The sequence below is a fragment of the Notamacropus eugenii genome, chromosome 2 (genome assembly GCF_028372415.1).
Source record: "Notamacropus eugenii isolate mMacEug1 chromosome 2, mMacEug1.pri_v2, whole genome shotgun sequence".
Classification (NCBI taxonomy): Eukaryota; Metazoa; Chordata; class Mammalia; order Diprotodontia; family Macropodidae; genus Notamacropus; species Notamacropus eugenii.
The window spans coordinates 476,835,779-476,861,645 of NC_092873.1; the positions used below are offsets into that span (position 1 = coordinate 476,835,779).

At 39.2% G+C, this 25,867-nt stretch overlaps 1 protein-coding gene across 4 annotated transcripts in view; it reads left to right on the plus strand.

The window, feature by feature from the left end:
* F5 (coagulation factor V) overlaps positions 1-25,867 on the plus strand; it is an 80,072-nt gene that overhangs the window by 4,669 nt on the left and 49,536 nt on the right. For 2 of the 4 annotated variants that reach the window (XM_072648696.1, XM_072648699.1), the window contains exons 3-7: positions 4,705-4,827; positions 17,880-18,092; positions 19,873-20,016; positions 23,093-23,314; positions 24,666-24,831. In XM_072648696.1, coding sequence (XP_072504797.1) covers positions 4,705-4,827; positions 17,880-18,092; positions 19,873-20,016; positions 23,093-23,314; positions 24,666-24,831 — 868 coding nt within the window. Of the gene's footprint in view, positions 1-4,704; positions 4,828-14,326; positions 14,497-17,879; positions 18,093-19,872; positions 20,024-23,092; positions 23,315-24,665; positions 24,832-25,867 lie in introns of those variants that run through there. The other 2 variants (XM_072648697.1, XM_072648698.1) reach the window with 2 other exon arrangements.

The window sequence follows — 25,867 nt, forward strand, 5'->3', positions numbered from 1 at the left end:
AACAAGCTATAAACAGAACAAATTGGCAATAATCAACAGAGGGAAAACACAAGAATTAAGGGGGATTGGGAAAGGCTTCCTGTGGAAGGAGGGATTTGAGTTGGAATTGTAGGAAGCCAGGGAAGCCAGTAGTTGAAGATGAGGAGAAAGGGCATTCTAGGCATAACAGAGAGTCTGTGAAAATGTCTGGAGTCAAGAAATGGAGTATCTTTTTTGAGAAATAGCAAGGAGACTAATGTCACTGGACTGAAGAGTACTTGGTGGAGGACATGGTGTAATGGGGTGTGGAACCTTCGGTGTCAAGGCTACATGTGGCCCTCTAGGTCCTCAAGGGTGGCCCTTTGGCTGAATCCAAATCCCCTTAATAAAAGGATTTGTTCTGTAAAACTTGGACTCAGTCAAAAGGTCATACCCAAGAACCTAGAAGAATACATGTGGCCTCGAGGCCACAGATTCCTCACCCCTGGACTAAGAAGACTAGAAAAGTGGGAATGGACTGGGTTGGGCAAAAATGCCAGAGAACTTCATATTTGTTCATGGAGGTGATAGGCAGTCATAGAAGTTTATTAAGTGGGGAGTGGGATAGGATGGTATGACCTGAACTTTAGGAAGTTTAGTGACAATTTAGTGACTGAGAGGATAGACTAGAGTGAGGAGAAACTTGTGTTAGACAGACCATCCAACAGACTATTTTAATAGTTCATAAGATGTGTGAGTGTATGTGTGTGAGTGTGTGTGTATGTGTGTGTGTGTGTGTGTGTATGTGCGTGTGTGTTGGAGTGGGGGACTGTATCAGAGAAGAACAGGGGGCTTTATGAGAATACTGACAAAGGTAAAATCAACAGACACTGGCAACAGGTTGAATATAAGGGGAAATGAGAGCAAGGAGTTGAGGATGACATCTATGTTGCCAGCCTGGGGGATTGTGAGGAAGACAGTGATGGAAAAAATGCTAATAATTCCAATTAAACTGAAAAGTTTTAGACTTTGTTTTTCTTTGGAGGGCTGGTTATCAAACATTTAGTGGCACACCTTTGCCTGACCTCCACCAACTTTTGACTTGGTCGAGGGGGTATAATTTGAGTGTCAGGATTCATTCATTGGTTTATATGGTTGTTATGGCATTTTAATCCAATTCTTTCATTCTACAGACATGGAAACTCAGGGGTAAGAGGCAGTCACATAGTCAGAAAACAGCTGTCAGGACTAGATCTCAGGTCCTCAGATGCTTGGTATAAAGTTCTAACTGTCTCACACCTTGGGGAATATTTATAAATTTGGGGATTTTTGCTTTGAAAGGGTTTGTTGAGAGTAAAGATGTGTATAGGGCCCAGAAAACTTAGTCTGAGCTGAAAAATGTCTAGTTTTGCTTCTACATGCTATTAAAGTAGCCTTAAATATTTGTGCAGGATGTTTTAAGGTAACACAAAAAGTGATTTGCCTTGTATTATTTAGAGCCTCCATTCTCTCGAAAAAGAATAGACTAGCTTATTGATATTCCTTCTAACTCCATGAGTCTGAAATTAAATGTTTGGAGTAGGAGTTCATTAGCCTATAAGCTTCCTGAGGGCAAGAATTCTGTCTCTTCCATCTCCCCTTCCTCAGGGTTTAGCAGAGAACCTTGCACCCAGTAGGTGCTTAATTAATGCTTGTTGACTTATAATTTTGTAACCAGTCTCCCTTCCTACTGGAAGCCTTTCTAGTCACCTCTCTGCTTAGCCCCCAACTTTAGTGCCTTCCCCTCTAAAGTTTACTCCTTTTAATCCCTCCATATCTTTGTTGTATATTTCTATTTATGTACAAGTTGTTTTCTCATGAGAATGAAACTCCTTGAGTAGGGAATGCTTTTGCTTTGTTTTCCCAGTGCTTAAGACTCTGCCTAAGCGTGGCAATCGCTTAATTAATGCTCATTTATTGACTGATGGAAGGGAGTAAGAAAAGGGGAGGATGAAAGGAAAAGGCAGTGAAGAAAGGTCTTAAAAATCAGAAAACTAATTAAGGGCTTATTCACAGCACAAACATCTCCCAGGAGTCTGATTGCTGGGAAACACACTATGAGAAGAGAAGCTCGCTTGTTTTGTTTTAATTAAGAGGCTGAGTGAGATAGTCAAACCTAACATTTGAATAAGGGATCTTCATGAAGCAGGTGATTGAGAAAGCTGTGAATGACCTGATTTTCCAGCTTTATGATCCCACATAGACACCAGCCAAAAATGCCATGGTGATTAAGCACCCCTCACTACAGGGGATGGAACTTTAAGAGTACAACAAATACTTTAGCTGGCAAGAAACTTGCTTCAGTGTAAGCTCCAGAGCATGGGAAGCCAAGGTTATAGACAGCAGGGGATGGAGCAGTAAATCAAGGGAGATCTCAAGTCAATCCAACAAGCATTAATTAAACTTTACTATGCACAATGCACTAGTGGCATGAAGATGAAGAATGTCCCAATGCTGAAACAATACAATGAGCATTTATTAAGCTCCTACTATGTGCAAAGGCAGAACCAAAAATAGTTCCTGACCTCATTTGTTGTTGTTGAGTCATTTCAATTATATCAGACTCTTTGTGACGCCATTTTGGGGCTTTCTTGGCCAAGATATTGGAGTGGTTTGCCGTTTGCTTTTCCAGATCATTTTACAGACAAGAAACTGAGGCAAACCGGGTTAAGTGATTTGCCCAGGGTCTAGTAAGTGTCTGAGGCCAGATCTGAACCCAGGAAGAAGAGTCTTTCTGGTTCTAAATCTAGTGCTCTATTCACTTCACAACCTAGCAGCCCCTCCCTGACCTCAAGAAGTTTCTAATCCACTGGCTTTTTGGAGAACAATGAGAGGCCAGGAATTAGCAATAATTGGGAAGGGGGGGGGGGGGCGAATACATTACCAGGAGTTGGAGGAGGCCAGAATGAAATCAGTTTTAGCATACACAGGCAGGCAGCAGGAGATCAGAAAAATGCTTCGAGAGAAGGGTAGCATCAGAGGGTAGAAAACAAATCAGAGAGACAAGAAGCAACCCAAACAGATGCCAGCATCTATGAGGCAGCATGGTACACACTGGACTTGGAGCTCTTAGCTGTGTGACCTTGGACGAAGTCACTTCAATTCTCTGAGGCTGTTTTCTGTCTACAAGATGTGTATGATATTGCACTGCCAATGTTACTGGGTGATCGTGGAGAAAGTGTTTTGTAGTGTTATCCTAATGATTTTCTCCCAAGGCCCCAATATTATCTTTGAAATCAGCTGTCTTTTCTCAGTTTTTCTATAGTTTCTGTGGGATAGAAGGCAATCCTGTGGAGCATTTGGTAACAACTAGATGAGATGGGGAGTGATCCTCTGATCAGCTGTAGTGCTTTTAAAGTTTGGCACTCCACCTCAAAAGCACTATAGTAGTGGAGATGCTACCAACTTTATAAGGAATAGAAAATAATCATGGGGATATGGATTAGACCTGTGATTTTATTGGTGTGGGGAACTCTAGGTGAGAAAATTCATTCTACTAATATAGGCTGATGTCTGTTATGCAATTAGTAGTCCAAGAGAGTTTTCTAAGGCACTGATTTCAATATCTTGCTCAGAAACTCATAGCCAGTATGTATCAGAAATAGGATGGGAACCCTGGTTTTCATGACTTCAAGGCTAGCTTTCTACCTTCTAGGTCATGCTTTTTTAAATTTTTTTTTCAAAATAAAATCATGCCTTTAACTTTTAAAAGTTGTTGGCTTCACTTAAAAAAAATACATAGTAGAATTGCTAGGTATTCCAGGGTTATTGCCAATCTCCCTTAATGCTAGTACTTTGTCTCTGAAACTGTTTTAACCTTTCCTCTTTCCTTGTATCCCCAGGGCATACTGAACACAGTGCCTGACACTTAGTAAGCACTTAATAAAAGCTTGTTGCTTGTTGACTTACGAATGAGGCATATGTAAAGAACATTGGACCAAGACTCAGAAGAACTAAGAAATTCTGAAAGAGTTAGATTTATAATCAGGGGTCATGGATTCAAATGCTGACTTTCATTTACTGCTTTTATGACCTTAGGCAAATCACTCAGCCCTTCCAAGACCTCAGTTTCTTCATCTGCAAAATGGGTAGGAATATTGGGCTAGATGATCACCAGTGCCTCCATTAATTAGCTATGTGACCAGACTGAAGTCAGGAAGATTCATCTTCTTGAGTTCAAATTTAACCCCTTCACTTTCATTTTCAACCACTTCAATTTTCTCATCTGTAAAATGAACTGGGAAAGGAAATGCAAACCACTTCAATATCTTTGCCAAGAAAATCCCACATGGGGTCACAAAGAGTTGGACATGACTGAAAATCAGTTGAACAACAACAATAGTGTTTAAGGTTTGCAAAGCACCTTATATGTGTTAACTCATTGGATTCTCACAACAACCCTGTGAGGTGGGTGCTGTTATCCCCATTTTGCAGAAAAGAAAGTGGAGACAAAAAGAAAGTAACTTGCCCAGTGTCACACAGCTAGTAAGTGTCTGAGGCAGGATTTGAACTCAGGTCTCCAAGTCCCACACTCTATCCCCCTACCACTTCCATTCTTTTCTACCTCAAGACAGGCAGTGCTGGTGAAGTGTTCTGAAGTGAAGGTAAACAGAGCCAGGACAGCAGTTACTATTAGAGCTTGTGTGTCCATGTCATCTGTCTGGCAGACCTGAATACATTTCTATTTTATCTTCTTATTTGTCATAGGACTTCTCGGACCTACTCTTTTCGCTGAAGTTGGAGACACTTTGAAGGTTCATTTTAAGAATATGGCTAAGAAGACTTTAACCATCCATCCCCAAGGAATCGCATATAATAAACTGTCTGAAGGTAAGGGGAATTTAGTATTTTCTAGCACAAAAGGCAGTGCATTACAGTTTTCTGTCCATATTAAACACATTTAGAGTGCAATCATTCGTCTGTTAGAGATGCTTTTCCTCCAACTGGGTCAATGTTAAAAGTAAACAATTCTGCTGTGAAAAGAATAGGAAACAAATTTTGTCAGCAAAGGTATTTTACTCAATAATGTAATGAGAATATTTTTAAATTGTGAACATTCTGGAGTGATATGTCTAGAACTTTTGGGACTCTGGCTCTCTATATTGCAATTTCCTGACACGTTGACCTCCTATTTTCTTTACACTGAGGTTTCCTCTTCATCCAGGCTTCTCTGACTTCCATGAAGCCTCAGCTAAAGTCCCAGCTTCTGCAAAGAAGTGTGCCAGTCTTCCTTAATCTTAGTGCCTCTGAGACTCCCTCCAAGTTTTCCCATTTCTTCTGTTTGTGCATAATTGTTTGCATGTTGTTTTCTCCATTAGACCACAAGCTTTATGAGAGCAGGAACTGTTGTTTTTTGGGGGTTGTTTTTTTTTATTCCCAGAACTTAATTACATGTCACATTGTTGTTGTTAAGTTGTTTTACAGTCACATTCAACTTTCCATGATGTCATATTCGGGGGTTTTCTTGGCATATTGGAGCAGTTTCCCATTTTCTTCCCCAGATTATTTTACCAATGAGGACACTGAGGCAAACAGAATTAAGTGACTTACCCAGGGTTGGGCACTTATTAAATACAAGTTTACTTTACTGAAATCTGACTTTATATGCAAATAACTGCTAATCTTAATACATTAACTCTCTCCAAGGTATTTCCATCTTAAGAAGGGTCATAGCCCTACCACACTTTCCTTCATGGAAGCAAAGAAGCAAAACTCCCGCATTGAATTTTCCCATATCCTTGAGAGCCAGTGCTAGTTACCTATTCTAACTCAAAAGTATAGGAGGGGTCAACATCTAGACTATAGAAGGGAATATGTTAAAAAAAAAAAAAAAGTATCTCAGGCAAGAAAAGGTAGATTACACATAGCCACAGCCTAGACTCATCCTATGATCCCTACCTAAAGTTTTCCTTCACTTTTTCTAAAAAACCTAAATTCCAGAGTTCTTAAAGTACTAGCCCCTCTTTGTGCCTTTTTCTGAAGAAGGACTTCATCTATTCAGATATTTACTGGAATTTTCACTCTGCCAAAAGAAGAGCTGGCAGAAATTTTTAGATTGCATGATTGATTCCTCCTTGTCCTGACCACTTAACTGAGGGTGTCCCCATAAGGGCCAGATAGCCCCAAGTCCTCTCGTCTAATAATAACATCTTCTCTCTTTATTATTTCATCAGCTTCATTGGTTCAATTACCATCTCTAATAGCTGACCCCCAAATCTATCTATCTAGCTCTAATCTCTCTCCTGAATTCTAGCATCCTAACCAACTGCTTGATATCTCTACCTAGTAGGCCTGCAGGAATATAAAACTCAATGTGTCCAAAGCAGAAAGCATTCCACTATCCCATTAAATCCACCAAGACCCCTCTAAGTTTTCTTCTTTCTGTTGAGACAATTGCCATCCATCTAATCAGCAAGGTTTGCAAACCTGTAATCATGCTTATCTTTTCATTCTTTCTCAATTGTCATATTTAACTGGGTATCCAGTCTTGTCAATTATATTTTCACAATATCTCCCACACACATTCCTTTATTTCTGCTTACTTAGTTACCACTCTAGTCCAGGACCTTATTACCTATCATCTGAGCTTTTTCAATAGCCTCCTAATTGGCCACCCTGACTTCTCTTTCTTCTCTACAATCCATCCTCTACTACAGCTTCCAAAATATTATTTTTAAAGCACAAATCTGGTCATGACAGCTTACGAATCTACAAAAATTGCTCAAAATTATTTATAGTGGCTCTTTTTGTGGTGTCTAAAAATTAGAAATCAAGAGGATGCCCATCAGTTGGGGAATGGCTAAACAAGTTGTATTTAATTGTGAGGGAATATTATTGTGCTATAAGAAATGACAAGCAGGATGATTTCAGAAAAATCTGGAAAGACTTACATGAACTGATGCAAAATGAAGTGAGCAGAACCAGGAGAAAGTTACATATAGTAACAGCAATATTGTACAATGAAAAATTGTAAATGACTTAGCTATTCTTAGCAATACAATGATCTAAGACAATCCCAAAGGACTCATGATGAAACATGCTATCTGTCCCCAGAGAAATAACTGATACTGTCTGAATATATACTGAAGCATGCTATTTTTCACTTTCTTTCACTTTTTAATTTGAGTCTTCTTGTACAAAATGCTAATATGGAAATGTTTTATGTGATTGCACGTGGATAAACTATATTGGATTGTATACCATCTGAAAGAGGAGGATGGATAAGGAGGGAGGGAGAGAGAGAATTTGGAAGTCAAAACAAAGTTAAAAAAATGTTTAATATGTAATGGGGGATTTTTTTTTTTAAAAGAAACTATAGTGGGTCCCTACTGCTCCTAGGATAAAATAGAAAGAATTAAAATCCTCCACAATTTGTCTCCAAACTATCTACCTGTCTGGGCTTATATTATATTATTCTCCTTCTGGATGTCTCCATTCTAGCCAAAGTGATCTACTTTGTTTTATTTTTTTTTTCTTAAATCATATTCCATCTCTTGACTTCCTGCCTTTGTCAAGCTGACTTGCATTTCTTGAATGGGCTCCCTTCTTGCCTCTAGCTATTAGAAGACTCAGCTTCCATCAAGGCTCAGGTCAAGGTATCTTCTACAGGAAGCCTTAAACATCCACCAACACCAGTTGTTAGTGTTCTTTCTTCTCTCAAATTATTTTGTATCTACTTATCTGTTTATATGTTGATTCTCCCCAGAAGCCATAAAGTCAACAAGTATTTATTAAGCACCTACTATACTCTTTGAGGACAGGGACTAAATGGAAAGATGGAGGAACCAACAAAGAAAATTCTATTCTGGATGGAACTGATTCTTGTCAATAAGTAAGAACTAATGAATAGGGAATGGAAACCCAAAATAAGAAGGAAGAGAGTATTCTGACTTTACTGAAGTCAAGCTGATGGAGTGCTTAGTTGCCTGTGTTTGGACCCCAGTTCTAAAATCACATTTCTTCCTAGCCTCAAAACACCATCCCTGACAGTTTCTCCCCAGTTCTAGGACACTATGTCTAACAGTTGCTCATAATTGGGCCCCAACAAAATACTTATCTCTCTCCCTGGTATAGTAACAAACCACACCTGAAGGAATTAGTTTGAACTGGCCTTGTACTAGCTCATAAAGATATCCAGTACTCACTGGACTATCTATACCATCTCCCTACCTCATTATATGAATCCTGGACTCCTTATTATGTATATCCTAGACTGTAGACATATGTATACTCCCTACATGTATCTTGTCAAACAAGACATTGATAGTTGGCAGACTGGGCATTTCTCAGTCAGCCTTGACCATTAGTTGACTTAGTGATATTGCAGAACTGAAACCACGCCTCCATGGAGATGGGCTTGGGCTATTTTCCAGTGAACTCTGGGGAAAATGCCTATGTAGTCAAAACCAAAAGTGCATGTTCCTTTAAGAACTGACCACTCTTTAATTGCTCCATAATCCCACTCTGAATCACCTAGTTAGCATATTTGACACACGTTTTACTATAGAATATCCTATATAAACTTTAAATGTACCCCTTTTAGATCATAGGCTCCTTAAAAACTCTTGCCCACTGAGAAGCATAACAATAAATCTTTGCCAACTTGACTTCAAGAAGGCTTTTATTCATGAATTCATTCCAGACAACCTTCTCCTGTACTTCGGTCCTTGAGGGGTCCCTGAATCCCCCACCTTTCAAACCCTATCAGTTCTGAGGTTTAGTTTTTTTTTCATAAAAGGAAAAATATACAATCTATGAACTATTGTCCAGTGATCATGACTTTGATTCCTTTGCAAAGTCTAGAATGTATAATTAAAGGGAAGGTCAGGAAACAGCTGTTAAGAAAACACCACATAGAATAGTTTGACTAAAATGAAGAGAGAAAGGGAACAATGTAAAATACTTCTGGAAAGGAAGTGAGTTTCAGTCAGTCAAGAAACATTTATTAAGCACCTATCATGTGCCAGAATGATTCAGTTTAATTGAACAAGTATTTATTATCTGGAAAGAGCCAGCAGGGTTTAGTGATAGGCTGACCTTTTTGTAAAGCTTTTTTTTTTGAGAAGGATTTGATGTAAAGCAAAATCTTCCTAACAATCTGAGTTGTGCAACAGACAAATAGGCTTCAGAGGTGGTTGGTGTCCCTCCATTGGAGATTTTTGAGGCAAAACCTAGATGACCAAATATTAGCTCTCCTTTTCCAATGGAGGCAGAAAGGATTCTTACTGTCCACCTGACCACGAAGGAATCCTATGGTTCTGATTTTATAGCAGAGGAAGATGAACTGTGTACACCTAGGAGTTAGAGTCATTGGTAAGCCAGATTCAGTGAAGATTTTGGAGTGGGTGGAGCAGTAGGATGAATCAGTGGAAGTGTCTCCATCCCCTGTGTGGCCATACCACAAAGTAAGGCAACATTCCAAAGGGTGGGGATCTTGCTAACTCCTTCACCTCACCAGCCAAGCCAATTTCACAGTTCCCATTGGAAAATCTAAGGTATAATGTCAGGCAAGTCATTTAAGCTTTCTAAGCATCAGTTTCCTCTTCAGTGAAATTCAAATTTTAGATAAGATGATTTTAAAAGACTTTTAGCTCTTAGTCTGATTCTCCTAGGAGTTTACCACCTCTTGGATAATTCTACTTGTTGTACAGGTTCATCTAATTATATGAAAGTGAAACCTGCATTTCTATAACAATAGCTAGCATTTCTACAGTCCTTTAAGATTTGCAAAGCACTTCACAAATATCTCATTTGGTAACTTCCACCCACAATTTTCAGTTCTGCTTTTTGGGACCCTGCTAAAAAAGTTTTATTCTTCTTCTAGACAACAACCTTTCAAATCCTCAACTTAAAGACAGTTATTAGGTGAACATATTGTCTCTCAGTCTTCTCTCCAAGTTAAACATCCTTATTTCCTTCAGCTGATACTCATGATCCTAGTGGATCTCCTTTGACCATCCTCTAACTAGCCGATGTTCATCTGAGAATGTGACACCAACAATCGAACAGGACACTTTATGTATGGCCTGGCCAAGGCAGAGAACAATGAACTATCATCTCCCTCATTTTGGATGCTGTGTCTTTCTTAATGCAGTCTAAGATTTCACAGACCTTTTTTATTGGGTTGGTTGGTTGGTTGACAGGATTTTGAGTTAGAAGGGACTGTAAAGTTTGTCTTAGTATGAGTCTTTTATTTTACAGTTTCCTCATCTATAATTCTGGTTGCCTCACTCTGAACACTCTTTAACTCATCAGGAAAGGGGAAGTGAAAGGAGATAAACATTTAAATAGCACCTTATATGCGCCAAGCATTGTGCTAAGCATTGTACAAATATTATCTCACTTGATCCTCACAACAATCCTGGGAGACAGGTCCTATGGGCATAGTGCCGAGCTATAAGCCAACAGGAATCTCCAGAGGGTGGTGGGGAGAAGGGGGTAATAAATACAGATATTTTTTTCTCAATGGAAGTAAAAGTTCCTTTCAGAACCATACAAATTACAATGAGATAGATTCCTTATAAAGTAGTGGGATTCCCCTCATTAGACCTCTTCCATCAGGGGCTTCTTGATAAGTTTTTATCATAATATTCCAGAAGTAGTTACTTGTTCAGGTAGAGACTGAACTATAAATGACTTTAAACTCTATGAATCCATTATTCAATAAAGGTGAAAGAGAGCTAAGGTGGCATCCTCACCCCCATCCTTCTTTTCTCCCAAAGGACTTACTCTTTTTTTTCTGGGTTTCCTTCTTTTGATTTTGGCATCTAGAGTTGTAATATGAAGAGCAAGTCAATTTAGGACAAATCGATGGCCACAACATTGTTCATTGCATCTTCCTATCTGATGTTTAAATGACTGAATCAATATATATATATAATATACAGTATATGTACATATGCATATATGTACACATGTGTATGTGCACACATGTGTTTGGGTGTACATATAATCTCATATATATGAGATATATGTATATATAAATATAAAATATCAAATTAATATAGCATCCAGGCCACTGAAGTTTTCACTTCTTAATCTGGAGCTTTTGGCATCATGCAGATACTGCCTGAGTATGTAGAAAGAGCAGGAAGTTAAATTTTATGGAAGCAACAAACATGAACTTAGACTTTAAGAGACAGCGGCATGCTCTGGTCCATGGGGTCACAAAGAATGGGAAATGACTCGAGAACAACAACAAAAAGCTATAAGTCTAAGAAACGTAAACTCTTCATCTGAAAGCCATTTGCAGTGACCCTGTGCTGGTTTAGGTTATGGAGCCTTTGGACTTAAGTCACCAACATCTGGGTTTTGAATTCTCCCTCAGCCACTAGCTGGATGACCCTGGGCAAGTCATTTAGCCTCTATTTAAAAAAATACAGTTTCTTGATCTGTAGATAAGAATAAAATAGCCTCCACTTCAAACAGTTGTGAAGATCATATGAGTTAGGGCATAAAAAGCACACTGCAAATGATAGAGCACCATTTAAGTGTAAACTATTATGATTCAAGCTATAGCACGATGCCTTATCAAGTGGGTGGGTAATGTTATTTAGTCATTTCAGTCATATCCAATTCTTCATGACCCCCTTTGGGGTTTTCTTGGCAAAGGTACTGGAATGGTTTGCCATTTCCTTAACCAGCTCATTTTAAAAATAAGGAAACTGAGGCAAACACAGTTAAGTGAGGTGCCCAGGGTCACACAGCTAGTAAGTGTCTGAGGCTGAATTTGAACTCAGGTCTTCCTGACTCCAGGCTAGGTCAATCTACTACATCACCTAGCTGCTCTCTGCTTTTTTCAAAATATTCAGTGCCATCATTGACACAATTTCTGAAGCTTTGAATGGACTTCAGGTCAATAACTAGATTTTTGAAGAGGAAAAAGGCTTAGGGAGAGGCATTGTAGTTTGCACAGCCAGACTTTCCAGGAAGAAAATATTTTTTACGTGTGTCTGCACGCAAAAACTGTTCATGACATTTCCCTCACAAATATGAACCTTAAATATACTTTGGCAACTTTGGAAGCACATGATGACAAGGGTAAATAGATTATGAAGCAGAGCATAGAATTAGGTAGCAAGTCAAAGATTTAAGTAAATATAAAATCAAGGGCTATCTCTCCAGAAAACTTTCATCTGAATAGAGATTAGTACATGGAACTTTAGTGCTTTAAACATAATGAAACTCTTTGTTATCTTTAAGGTTATAGCTTTTTTTGTTTTTAGTTTGTAGAATTCAGTTTCTATTGTTTTTGTGGTAGTTTCAGTTGTGGTAGTTTCATAACCCTATTTGGGGTTTTTTTGTCAAAGATTTTGGATTGGTTTGCCATTTGCTTCTCCAGTTCATTTCACAGATGAGAAAACAGGCAAACAACAAAGTTAAGCAACTTACCCAGCGTCACACAGCTAGCGAGTGCCTGAAGCCAGATTTAAACTCGTGAAGATGAGTCTTTCTGACTCCAGGTCCAGCACTCTATCCACTGAGTCTGCTAGAGACTATAAAACCAAAGTTAAATCAAAATGTCATAAATCTGAAGGTTTTCGTTCATATAGCAATCCGTCTTAATCAAGCAGTATTTACTAAGTATCTATTTAACAATGCTCATCTACATACCATGAAAACTTGCTTATACTTAAGAGTGTAAAATCCAAAATTCTGCTACTTTAGAAATTGGATTATTCTTCATAGAGATCTAGCTGCAAAGTCAAATGAATAAAAAAAGGAAAAAATAATCAAATGGGTAATTGAAAGTTGTCCATCTTTGTAACTGGTAGTTGTGTGAATAATAGATCTTACTCAAGGCAAGCAGACATTTGCTCATTTGAGTACTTTCACCTTACGTTATTATTTCAAGATGACAAACGAACAGATAAATCATTTTTAGTAGTGTGACAAATTTGGTTAGGACAAGTCCCAATCCTTTGAAAGTTATAAAATACAGTCAAGTTAAAACAGGTGGATATGCTCAGAAATTACTATGTTGCCAGACAGGTTAAGTTTTAAGAGGCTAGGGTTGTCAGACTTATCCAGTATCACACTTCTGGTAAGTGCCTGAGGTGGGATTTCAACAGTTTTTAATACATTATACATATGTGTGTATACATGCACATACATGTATGCATGTACAATGCATAAACATATATGTATATGCACATGGATTGTGTATATATGACATTACAATCCATAGGCACAGTGTACTTCACTGTGAACAGATAAGTTAGATACATTGTCACCCTTGCTTTTCATGTAATGACTAATGAATTGTTCCTGCTCATTTATATTAGTTTGCTGCACATCCTCCAAAAAAAAAAATTGCAAAGTGAAAGCAGTAACCCAGGGAAAAAAATCTAATAGTGATCTAATAAAAGACTCAGAGGGGACTAAAAAGTTAGCTTCCTAAACAAGGTTGTTGGGTTTTTTTTCAATCCATTAATCACTTTTTTTTGCTTGCTGAACTTGGCTAAAATTGACTCATTCAACCATAAAATGAAGATAAAGCCTCCCTTCTGATCTCCCCCAAAGATAACAACCACAACTGCCATTATGACATTGTATCTTTCGACCACAATCACTTTACATATATTCTCTCACACAGCAATTCTGAGAATTGGGTGGTACAAGCATTATTACTCATGAGGAAAATGGGGATTCAAGATGAAACATCTCCCTAAGCTCACATGCCTCTCTAGCTGTGGAGCCAAGATTCCAATCTAGAACTTCTGATTTCTAGACCGATGCTTTTTTCCATTGGATGGTGCTTCCTAAGAGAATTCATTAAATCCTTATGAAACATTTCTTGGCTGATGAAACACAAAGGCAAAGGGAATGGGGATTAACTGTGAAAGAAAGAGACAAGGAGGAAAAAAAAATTAGCCAAAGTACGCATTTGCTTTATCACAAGACGTGATGCTATCCAATTGAACCCTCAACCTGCTTCAGGTTTTATAAATTTGAACTTGCCTTTGGCATCAATCCACCCCCAACAAGTAAATCAGAGGTGTCAAACATGCTGCCTAAATGTGACTAGAACCAGAAAAACAAAAGATAGATAATGTTAGTTTGTGGTATTATTAAGCACCTACTGTAGGCAAAGGAATTTCCTCATTAAGCATTCCTTATATCAATGAAATACCAGTTCCAGACCTGTGATTTCATCCCAGCAAGAAGAAATCTCCCAGTGAAGAAACAACCAGTGCAATTGGTCTGCAAATTGGTCTTAGCGTTATTTGGAACATTGAGATGTCAAGCACTTTGACCAGGGTCATATAGTCAATATGTCATTCTGACTCAGAGGCTGGCCCTTAACCCACTATACCATGTTGATTTTCAGGCACTGGGAGTACAAAAATCATACCCCTTCCTCCACCCCAAATCTCAAGTGCTGAAACTTGAAGTCAAGAATGAATTAATTCATAATCCTGTCAGGCTGCTACTAGCTGAGTGACCTCAGTTTCCTCATAGATTTAAAAGTGGAATAATAAGCATCTACCTCATGTCCTGGTAAGGATGATCAAATGCAAAACTCTTTGTAAATGTTAAAGTGGTTTCTAAATGCTAACTATTGTTATTACTGTTATTAATCTGTATTCTATTGGGGGTCTACAACAGGTAAACTGAGTGTATACAGACTAATTTGGAGAGAAGGGAGGGAGACTTAGTCAAAGAGATTGGGAAATCACCCTCCCAAGCAAAGGGAGATCTCCCCACTTTTCTCCCCTGGAGTCTTCAGCAAATCTTGAATAGTGGGAATGGGAGAGCACCATTAAAGTCCACTATGATCATTTTCCACTGAGTGGCCTAAAGGCAGAGTCTGGGGCAGGCAGCTCAGGAATTTTAAGGCAACCAAGATAAGTGCAGTCCAGCTGTGGCCCCTCAGCTCTGAAGAAGGAACAGGATCTGACCCAAGGAAGCTGATTTCTTATCAGGTCCTGTTTGTTCCTTCCCAACTGAGCTGTGAAACTTTTTAGAGGGAGCTCTTCCTGTTTAGCAGAGGACACTCCAACTCCCTTAATTCTTCTTTTCAGATAGCAACAGCTTTGTGACTCATAGGAAGTCATTACAGCATTTAATATTTTCTAAGCCCCTGATAATTTTAAAAATGTATTCCACAGACCTTCCATTTCTACAAGTTTTAGAGAGAATGTGGTTTAGTGGAAAGATCCCTGGATTGCTTATCAGAGCTACAAAATGAATCTTAACTCTGACACATTCTTTAAAATGATATTCATAATACTGTTATTAAGATGTTTTATTGATATATTCAAGTAGTCAAAGGATTATAGATGAGGAGAAAGAAGACAGCTCAAGAGACATCCAGTTCAACCCCCTCCCAAGTTTTACAGGTGAGGAAACTAAGGCCCAGGAAAGTTAAAGTCATGGAAACAACAAAGTAGCAAAGATGAGATTTTACCCTAGATCTCTAATTGCAAAGCTCATTTCACTTTCCCCTGTACAACACTGCTTATCACAGTCATTTCCAGATATAGCTCTCTCCTACTCCAACCTCACAGAAAATTCAATCTTCCTTTGTAACAAAGAGAAAACGGCTATGCTAAAACAACTGATACAGTGATTGGCAATGTATACCACATTCTGTCCCAGCAGTCTCCCACCTTGATATTGAGAGGAAGAACTGAGATTTTTATTATATATTTTCTGGACCGTGATTGGTCATTTCAATTACTCAAAATTCCTTTTTGTGTTCTTTTCATTTTCTATCACTGTCATCATTGTAGATATTGTTCTTCTAGTTCTAACTAGAATGCATTCCCTCTTCATTGCTGCTTTTTGAAATTCTTCTCTCCCTTCAAAGACAAGCTCAGAGACTAACCCCTTTCATGGATCCATCTCAACTGACATTTTTATAGAATATTCTTTCTGAAGATGCTTTTATCACATTCTATGTTATTTGTTTATTTGTACACACATTTGATATAGCATTTTTCCTTTTTTGATATATTTTAACCTATTTTATTAAATATTTACCAATTACAAGCAAAATATTTTTAACATTTAATTTTTAAAATTTTGAATTTCAAATTCTCTCCATCCATCCTTGAGAAGGCAAGCAATTTGATATCAATTATACATATAAGGTCATCCAAAGCATACTTCCATCTTAGCCATGTTGCAAAAGAAACAAACAAAAATAAAGTTTTAAAAAGTACATTTTCAATCTGCATTCAAATTTTATCAGTTCTCTCTCTTCAGGTGGATAGCATTTTCTATCATTTGTCCTCCAGAATTTTCTTGGATCATTGTCTCGATCACAGCAGCTAAGCCTTTCCCAGCTGATCATCCCTACAATATTGTCATTACTGTGTACAGTGTTCTCCTGGGTCTACTCACTTTACTTTGCTTCCATTCACATAAGTCTTTCCCAGGTTTTTCTGAGACCATCCTGCTTGTCATTTCCTATAACATAATAGTATTCCATCACAATCACATACCATAATTTGTTTAGCCATTCCCCAACTGATGTGCATCCCTTCAATTTCCAAATCTTTGCATTGTAGAAAAGCTGCTATAAATATTTTTTTATAAATATCTTTGGGATATAAACCTAGTAGTGGTATTGCTGGGTCAAAGGGTATGTACAGTAGTATAGTCCTTTGGATATTGTTCCAAATTCTGCTCCAGAATGGCTGAACCAGTTCAGCTCTGCCAAGAGCACACAGTATCCCAAGTTTTAGCATCCCAATTTTTCCACATCCCGGCCAGCATTTGTTATTTTCCTTTTCTACCATATTAGCCAGTCTGATGGGTGTGAGGCAGCTTCTCAGAGTTGTTTTAAGTCATGTTTCTCTAATCAGTAGTAATTTAGAGCATTTTTCATGTAACTACTGATAGTTTTGATTTCTTCTTCTGAAAACTATCTTCATATTCTTTTACCATTTATCAACTGGGGAATGGCTCATTTTTTAAAATATAAATTTGGCTCAGTTCCCTATATATTTGAGAAATTAGGCCTTTATCAGAGGAACTTGGTGTAAATGGTTTTTTTGTCAGTTTTCTATTTTTCTCCTAATTTTGGCTGCATTGATTTTATTCATACAAAAGTCATTTTTTTTTCAGTTTCATGTAATGAAAATTATCTGTTTTATTTCCTGTGATTCTGTCTCTTGCTTGATCATAAACTCTTCTCTTATTCATAGTGTATAGAACATACTGCATGCCAGGTATTGGGCTCAGTGATGATAATGCAAAAACAATAATATAAGATTGCCCCTACTGTTAAGGAGTTTGCATTCTAATGGAGGAAGATGAAATATAAAAGGGAATTGGAAATGGGGGATGATAAACAGGAGAAGGAGATGGAGATCTCAGGCAGGAACTAACCAAAGAGAAGAGTAAGTCCCAGAGATCACAGGTATCTCCAAGTGGGTGAGGTTGATAGTGAAGAGGTAAAGCAATCTGCTGGTTAAGTTGACCTGGGAGGAAGGGGAGCATGGCTCATGAGTTTACAACCCCGGTTATGACCTCACCAATCCAAAGACCAGGCTTCATATTAGATTGTAAATTCCTTTAGGTCAGGGAATGTGACATTTCCAGTCTCTAGCATAGTGCCTTACTCAGAGTATGCACATATTAAGTATTCACTTAATTGAATTATGTGAATGTTTTTGCAAGTGCTATAATGTAATCTCTAAGGATTCTTCCAGCTTTCATGCCCTATTTTTATCTCAACTTCATAAATGAGGAAACTGAGGCTCAGAGATACAAACAGGTTAAACTTGCCTATGGTCACTAGCAAGGGGCAGAGGTGAAACTAGACACAAAGTCTTCTGCTTTCAAGACAAGTCTCCTTTCCACTTCTGCGCGCCTTTCTTCCAAGTCATTAAGCCCATCTAAGAAAGACATAATCGGTTTGTCTGTATCTCCAGGTGCCTGTTATACAGACCAAACATCTCCCGCAGAGAAGATGGATGATGCTGTACTTCCAGGTCAGGAATATACCTACACATGGATGATCACTGAAGACAGTGGACCCACAGATGACGATCCTCTTTGTCTTACACACATCTATTACTCCTATGATAACTTAGTATTGGATTTCAACTCTGGCCTTATCGGACTTTTGCTCATCTGTAAGAAAGGTAAGGGAAGGATAAATGAAAGTGGGAGGGACATAAAATTGAGTGACAGCAGTTTTCCTATCATCTCAGTACTCCCTTCATGTGGCTACCATAAAGAGTTGAAAACTGTACCATTGCTAGGCTGAGGAGGGAGTATCTGAGACTTTAGTATTTAGGTTTCCATTTTGAATTCCTTCTCCTGAATCCCTAAAAACAAGAAATTTCCCCCAAAAAAAGTTACCCAAAAGATAAGGGTGTACTGAGGCATCTAAGTGATATAATGAATAAAGTGCTGCTTGAAAGAAGTCTGGTCCATTTGAAGGGCTTGTGGTAATTGTTTGCAAATAAAAGAAACTTATGCATTCTTCCTTCCAGAGAAGCTAAATCTGGTGACATGCAGATATGCAGTTTCTCTTTCTGACTGAGGTACTATCTGAATTTCACTTGGCAGAAAATAATACCAGTGATTTAACATTTACATAAGCTTTTCACAGATTAAACTAAGCCCTGTTAAAGACCTCAGTTTAAAAAGGCCAAGGTCTCCACAGCATCCAGGGTCATCTCCAGTTGTCCTGATTTATATCTCACCACTAGACTCAGATGGCTCTGGAGGGGAAAGTGAAGCAGGTGACCTTGCACAGCCCTCCCTCACTTAAATCCAATTCACTTGCATGTCATGGCATCACCCTCCCTGATGTCGTGATCCTCTTCAAGAATGAAGGACAAACAACAAGTTTCTCACATACAGCCCTTCTCAGGAACCTTCTAACAGCATGGAGGTAAGGCTGAAGTCTTGATACCAGTACAACCCCAGGGTCAGAAGGTCCTATCCATTTGGGAACTATTTCCACTTTCCATACATTCCTAAGGTTTTTCTATGAAGGAGATTTATAATACTCCAATAACATATTTTGGCCAAATTCTATGCATTCCTTGGACTTCTCTCATGTCATAATATACTGGCTCTCTCAACATTCATTTGTTTAACAAGCATTTATTAAGCTTTGTGCTAGGGGCTGAGGATACAAAGACAGATCAAAAACTGTCCTTGCCTTCAAGAAGTTTGCATTCCACTGGGGGCATAGAGTAATGCTAGATAAGTGACTACAAGATAATTTAACAAATAGGAAGCCAGCAGAATGTGGCTCCTGACTTGAGTCTTTGAAGAAGATGATTCTAAGAGATGCACATGAGGAGGGTGTTCACTCTAGGGTCACACACATGTGCTCACACGTGTACACATATGCATGTACATATGTTTATGTGCAAATGCATATGTTACACATGCCTACCTAGCTGCCTCTGTCCTTGACCTTGGCTCAAATTATATCTCTGGGGTTTACTATCTGCATGACCTTGGGCAAATCTCTTTACCTCCCTGTCCTCAGTTTCCTCATCTGTATATTGAAGAGGTTGTACTGGAGACTAGCCTTCTAAGGTCTCTTCCAGCCCTAGTTCTATGATCCTATTTATGACAGGTGGCATCTATTGCTGCCTGCTCATACCCGCCATGTCCCTTTCCATTGTCATCTATGGGATATCAACTTTCATTTCTTCAGAAACTGTTGGGTTCCTCACCTCCCAACCCCAAAGCACCACCAGTTAACTGATGAAGAGGATGTTTTTGAAAGAAATTCGTTCACCATGTTAACATTTTGGAAAATGCTACTGCATGGAAGTCTTGCCTTTCTGGGATCTTTCCTGCCTAGGAATAAATAGTAGGAGCTGTCTTAGAATAATTAATTTGTTTTATTTTTCCTCTTGATGAAGTTATAAAGAAGCATTTGTTTTCTTCTCATAGGCAGCTTGACTGTGGATGGGACTCAAAAGATGTTTGACCAGCAACATGTGCTGATGTTCGCAGTGTTTGATGAAAGCAAAAGCTGGCAGCGGTCACCTTCTCTGATGTATACAGTCAATGGCTATGTGAATGGAACACTGCCAGGTAACGGGTGAGCTGAGTCTCTTACTGGGTGTCTTACTTGTACCTTATGTCAGTTTAACCTATGTAGGATTCTTAAGCCAATTAACTAGGAAAGGTAGCATTAGTCATCATTCTATATCATAGCCAAGTGGCCAAGTGCTGACTTAGGAGTCAGAAAAGACTTCTTTGTTCAGTCATGTAAGTCATGTCCAACACTCCATGATCCATTTGGAGTTTTCTTGGCAAAGTTACTGGGATGGTTTGCCATTTCCTTCTCCAGCTCACTTTACAGATGAGGAAACTGAGGCAAACAGGATGAAGTGACTTGCTAATAAGTGTCTGAGGCCAGATCTAAACTCGGAAAGAGGAATCTTCCTCTCTCCAGGCCCAGCACTGTGCCACCTAGCTACCCAGAGTCAAATCCTGAGTTCAAATCCTGCCTCAGAAATTTACTAGATGTAACAACTTCTCTTGGCCTCTGTTTCTTCATTTGTATGATGAGCAAAAAATAATAGCACCTATCCCAAAGAGTTGTTATGAGGACCAAATGAGATAACATATAGAAATCCCTCTGCAGACCTTAAAGTGCTATATATGTGTTATTATTATAATAGAGAAAAGTAAGGCATCTAGTGTAATGTTTCTGGCATCTTGAGGGATAGGACCAAGGTCCAGAGAGAAGATTTAAACAAAACTGGGAGATTAATAGTTAATTTTATAAATGGATAGATTTTAAGAAGTAAGGAATTTTAGTAGCAAAATTTCTGTGGATTAATAAATTTGCCTTGGAGCAGCAAATAAAAAACACTGGTCTGGTGGACATGGTTCAAAAAAATCAGAAAACACAAGCTGGAGGCCCAGGTTCCTCTGGCAAGCCCGATGCTGCTAGGAGTGTCTTCACTTAGTCTTGCGACCACGAAACCTTTACTGGCTGTGCATAGATTATTTCATGCTTGTTGGGATTTGGGGGAGGAAGTGAAAGGGACTGTTTTTTAAAGTACTTCTTCCTTTCTCATTAATGTTACTCAGTGTTCCATGACTTCGATTTTATTCCGAGTCCAGCAGAGAAGCTGCCAATTTGCTTTGCCAGTAGGAATTTTCCCATCAAGAGATCCCTAAACCAGTGGGATCATGGGTTTGAACATATATATGATGATTTTAGACCTAACTGTATACACGGTGTTTCTCTCATTGTCATGTAAGCTTCCTGAGGTCAAAGACTGTTTCATTTTGATTTTTGTTTCCATGATACAATACCTGACACACAGTAGTCACTTAATAAATGCTTGTTTAATTTAATTGATTCACTAAGTGAATTAATTGAATTAATTTTCCATAATGAAGAGATGCAGGCCCCCATCATCATCATCAACATTACCTATTACAACCTAAGGACCTCTGGGCCTTGCCATCTTCCAGACTGCTGCATTCTTCAGACTTAAAGGCCTTTCTCTGTACTCTCCAACTGAATATTCTTTTGTGTTGCCTTCCACAATTAGTGTGAGGTCACCAAGAGCAAGGATTTCCTCAAATTTTCTATGTATCCCTTACACTTAACATAGGGCTTGGCACATCGTAAGTCCCTAATAAATGTTTATTCACTGAGAAATAAGTATATGGTCTATAGACCACTTCTCAGTAACATTTGGTTATAAAAATAACCAGAAACTAAGAACTCTAGTGGTTTGAAACAAAAAACCCTAAGTTAACTGATAACAGTTACTAGTGTTGAAGTCATTGCTCCAATTAAACATTTTCCCAGAAGTCTGGGGAATAAAAACCTGCATTTTCAACAGGGACAGAAATACTTCCTTCTCCTTAACTTCCCTATTAATCCCCAAGTGCCCCTGACTCCTATACTAGCCGTTATTCTCTCTCTCTCTCTCTCTCTCTCTCTCTCTCTCTCTCTCTCTCTCTCTCTCTCTCTCTCTCTCTCTCTCTCTCTCTGTCATGCACGCTCTCGCTCCCAACCCTCCATACCAATCTGTTGCCAAGCCCTGTTATTTCTATCTTGACAACATCTTTCTGTTATATCTCATCATTCCTCTTTAACATCTGCCATCCTGATACAGGTCCTCATCATTTCACACCTACACTATGGCAGTACCCTTCTGGTTAGTCTCTCTACCTTTAGTCTCTCTCCTCTCCAGTGTGTCCCATACTCAACTGTGAAAACAATCTTCCTAAAGCTCAGGTCTCATCCCATCACTCCCTTACTCAATAAACTTCAGGGGTTCACTGTCACATTCAGGATCTAGTATAAAATTACTCTCCTTGGCTCTTAAAGCCTTTCACTATCTCATCCCTTCCTACCTTTCCAGGTTATCACATTTTACTCTCCCTTCCATGTATTTTATTCCAAGAACATTGATTTTCTTTTGTTTGTTTGTTTCTCAAACGTGATATATCATCTCTCAGTTCCTTGACTTTGGGCTGGCTCTCCCTCATGCCTGGAATGTTCTCCCTCTCCCTCTTCACTTCTGTCTCTTTGTTTCCCTGGCTTCCTTAAAGACTAAGTTCAGATCCTTGGCCCCAACACCACCACTGCTACCAGTGCCTTCCCCTCTGAGAACGCCTTCTGTTTCGCTATGTTTGTACATATGTAGCTGCATGTCATTAATAGACAATGAGCAACTTGAGAGCAGAGAAGATTTTTGCCTTTCTTCATATCCCCAGCACTTAGCAAAGTGTCTGGCACACAGGAAGAATTTAATAAATGCTTGTTTACCGACTGTTGATTGACACATGCACCAATACACTCACCCATGAATTCATCCACTCTGCTCCTGCATGACCTCCTGGTCATGCTCCTTGATGGAGTGAGTCAGCAATTGCTTCTGTCATTAAAACAAGGAGTAAATCCCAAAGCAGCAAAGGTCCTTGTAAAGTCTGGACAACGTTTAACCACAGCACAGTGGCAAAGGAGCATAAACCCCTGGGACCTCCTTCCTTTAAAGGTTCCATGAATGTCCCAGCTTGTCCTGGAGCTGAGCTGAGCCCAGATCCCCTCCTGCTCCGACTAGTAATCTCTGGCTTTGGGTGTATGGGACATTGAACTCACTGACTGTTCTGACCTCGGCTATTCCTTCTCTTTCAGATGTAACAGTCTGTGCCTATGACCAGATTAGCTGGCATCTAATTGCCATGAGCTCAGGCCCTGAATTATTCTCTATCCATTATGACGGGCAGGTCCTGGAGCATAACTCTCGAAAAGTCTCGGCCATCCCTCTCGTCGGAGCCACATCAACCACTGCAAATATGACTGTGAGCCACGAGGGAAGGTGGCAGATATCTTCTCTCATCCCAAAGCATTTTCAAGGCAAGGAGACCCTTCCCACAACATTAAGTTTCTCTGTCACTGGAAGGAGTACACTGTGTGACTAGTGACTTAAGTTTCAATTAAAAATACAAAGGGATGTCCCTTCCTTCAAGATCATTGTCCCTGCCATGTCGCCTAATAGGAAAGGGACTTATTTTTTATGGGCAGCATTGCAGGGGGTTATAGGATTGACAGTTATGCTTAGGATCCTGGGCTTTTTCATTCCTCAGTAGGCTCTTTGTATTTCCCTGTGTCAATAACAAGCAAACACATCCAGGAAACCTAATTCACCTTTGAAGGCTGCCTTGTCAGCCTTTTCCTGAGGCACTTAAGAATAGTCGAGGCTACCCAAATTTCAGAAGTTCCACAAGTGATCTTTGGAATGAAGGAAATGGATCCTATGATAAGTCAGTCATTTCTGGGGGCTCTTCTCTCTTCCTTGGCCCCACCTGCCAGAGCCTGGGAGAGAAGAATCTTATTGCTTGCTTCTCAGAGCTCTAACTCACTCACCAGGATGCTGGGGGAAAGGAAGTGGTCTACTAAAAACCTTGAGAAAACAGAGAAAGCCTTTTCTCTCTTGGGAAAAAGTAGAAAGAGAAAATGAAAGAGGGTAATGAATATGCTTAGAGGTAAAGATGTATTGTTTCCTGGAATGTTTAAGGTGTGGCCAAAAGTACGGAACTTCTGGAAAAACAGTCTCCATTATAACATACCTAATGCTTGGTCACCCAAGTTCTGATTGAAGACTTCCAGTAAAGGGGTACCCAGAGAGAACACACTGTATTTTGCTTAACTCTAAGCCCACATTTGGTTCTCTGCCCCATTCAAGCATTTCTCCCAGTTTTGCCCTCTGGAGAAAAGAAGAACCAACTTAATCCCTCTTCCAAGGCAACATTTCAAGTAAAGACAGCTTTCACATCCTTCTTCCCTCAAGTCATCAGTTCACAAGGGTAAACATCCCTGGGTCCTTCATCCCATCATTAAATGGCATAAATTTGAACTTAATCCATTCTGGATGCCCTTTAGATGTGTTTATGATCAATCTCCTTACCAAACTCACACCATGGAATATTAATGGAACAGAAATTATGTCAAATCCTCCTATCTAGGACAGGCAAATGGATCTTGACTAAGGATTTTCTGCCCATTTCCCTTCCTTTTTTTCTTCCTATTCCCTGCTCCCCCACTCCATATCATTCCAGGATAACATTTTTAACAGTGTCAGACTATTCCGTTCGCACCCCTAACTGTATAACTGATACATTTTTCCACATACTTTTAAATGCTTAGTGTTTGGGTGGAGCTGTCTTCTCCCTAATTTTCTCATTATCCTCTGCATATCCTGAATCAGCTGGGATGAAAGCATACCTCAAAATTGAAAAATGTCCCAAAGCGACCAGAAAGATACACAAATTAACCCGAGATCAGAGGCGTTACATTAAGAAGTGGGAGTATTTTATTGCTGCAGAGGAAGTCATTTGGGACTATGCCCCCAAAAACCAGGAGAACACAGACAAGTAAGTGGACATATTACTACTACTACTGTGTACTATACTACTACTGCTACATACACAATGCTGTACCCTATATACTATACACTATATACTATACACTAAACTACTACTATACTGTACACTAGCTACTATACTACTACTACTAGGGTGCTTGTTTTGATAACAAGAGCCTATCAGTGCAAAATGACATAAGTGTGTGACTCTCAGGACTTAGAGTAGTAGCTTCTCTTCAGCTCTCCCAATCTAATCTACCCTTTCCTCTCTACTTCCCTAAACTCACTGCCATCAGCATTGCCTTGGGCAGATTATTAGTTGGAATTCAAAGTGTACTCTGTCACTACAAAGGTCCTATTTTTAACAAGTTAGGGGAATAAGCACGTATGGAGTGAAATGAAGGTCATCTGTGGCTCCCCCTGTCATCCCTGAAGATGACAGAAGGTGCTACTCAGCAACCATCCATGATTTGCCTAGTGGAGAGCGAGGTGGCAGAGTAGACAGAGCACTGGACCTGGCATTAGAAAGACTTGAGTTCAAATCTGGACTTAGATACTTTCTAGCTGTGTAACTCTGGACAAGTGACTTAACTGCTCTCTGCCTCAGTTTCCTCAACTGCAAGATGGAGAAAATGAGAGCACTTACCTCATAGAGTTGTTGTGAAGATAATTGAGATAACATTTGTAAAAAGCAGTTAATACAGATTTTGGCACATGGTAGGTGCCATATATATTCTTATTCTCTTCCCTTCTTTGAGAATGAGAAAAGAGAATCTGGTGAGATTATGCACAGAAAATAACTGGGAGGTAAAGTGAGTTGAGGTGCGTATGGTATTTAATGTTGATTCTTTATGCCCTCCTCTCATCACTGCGGTAAGGTGAGGTCTTGACCAGTATCTGTGCACAGGTACTCAGGTCTTCCTGACTCCATGTGTGGGTCTCTCTATCCACTGCACCACTACTCACTTTATGCTTTACTTAGTCCAGTTTAATCCAAGATATACCAAAACTTTATTCCATTAAACATCCTGGAGTAAGCAATGGTG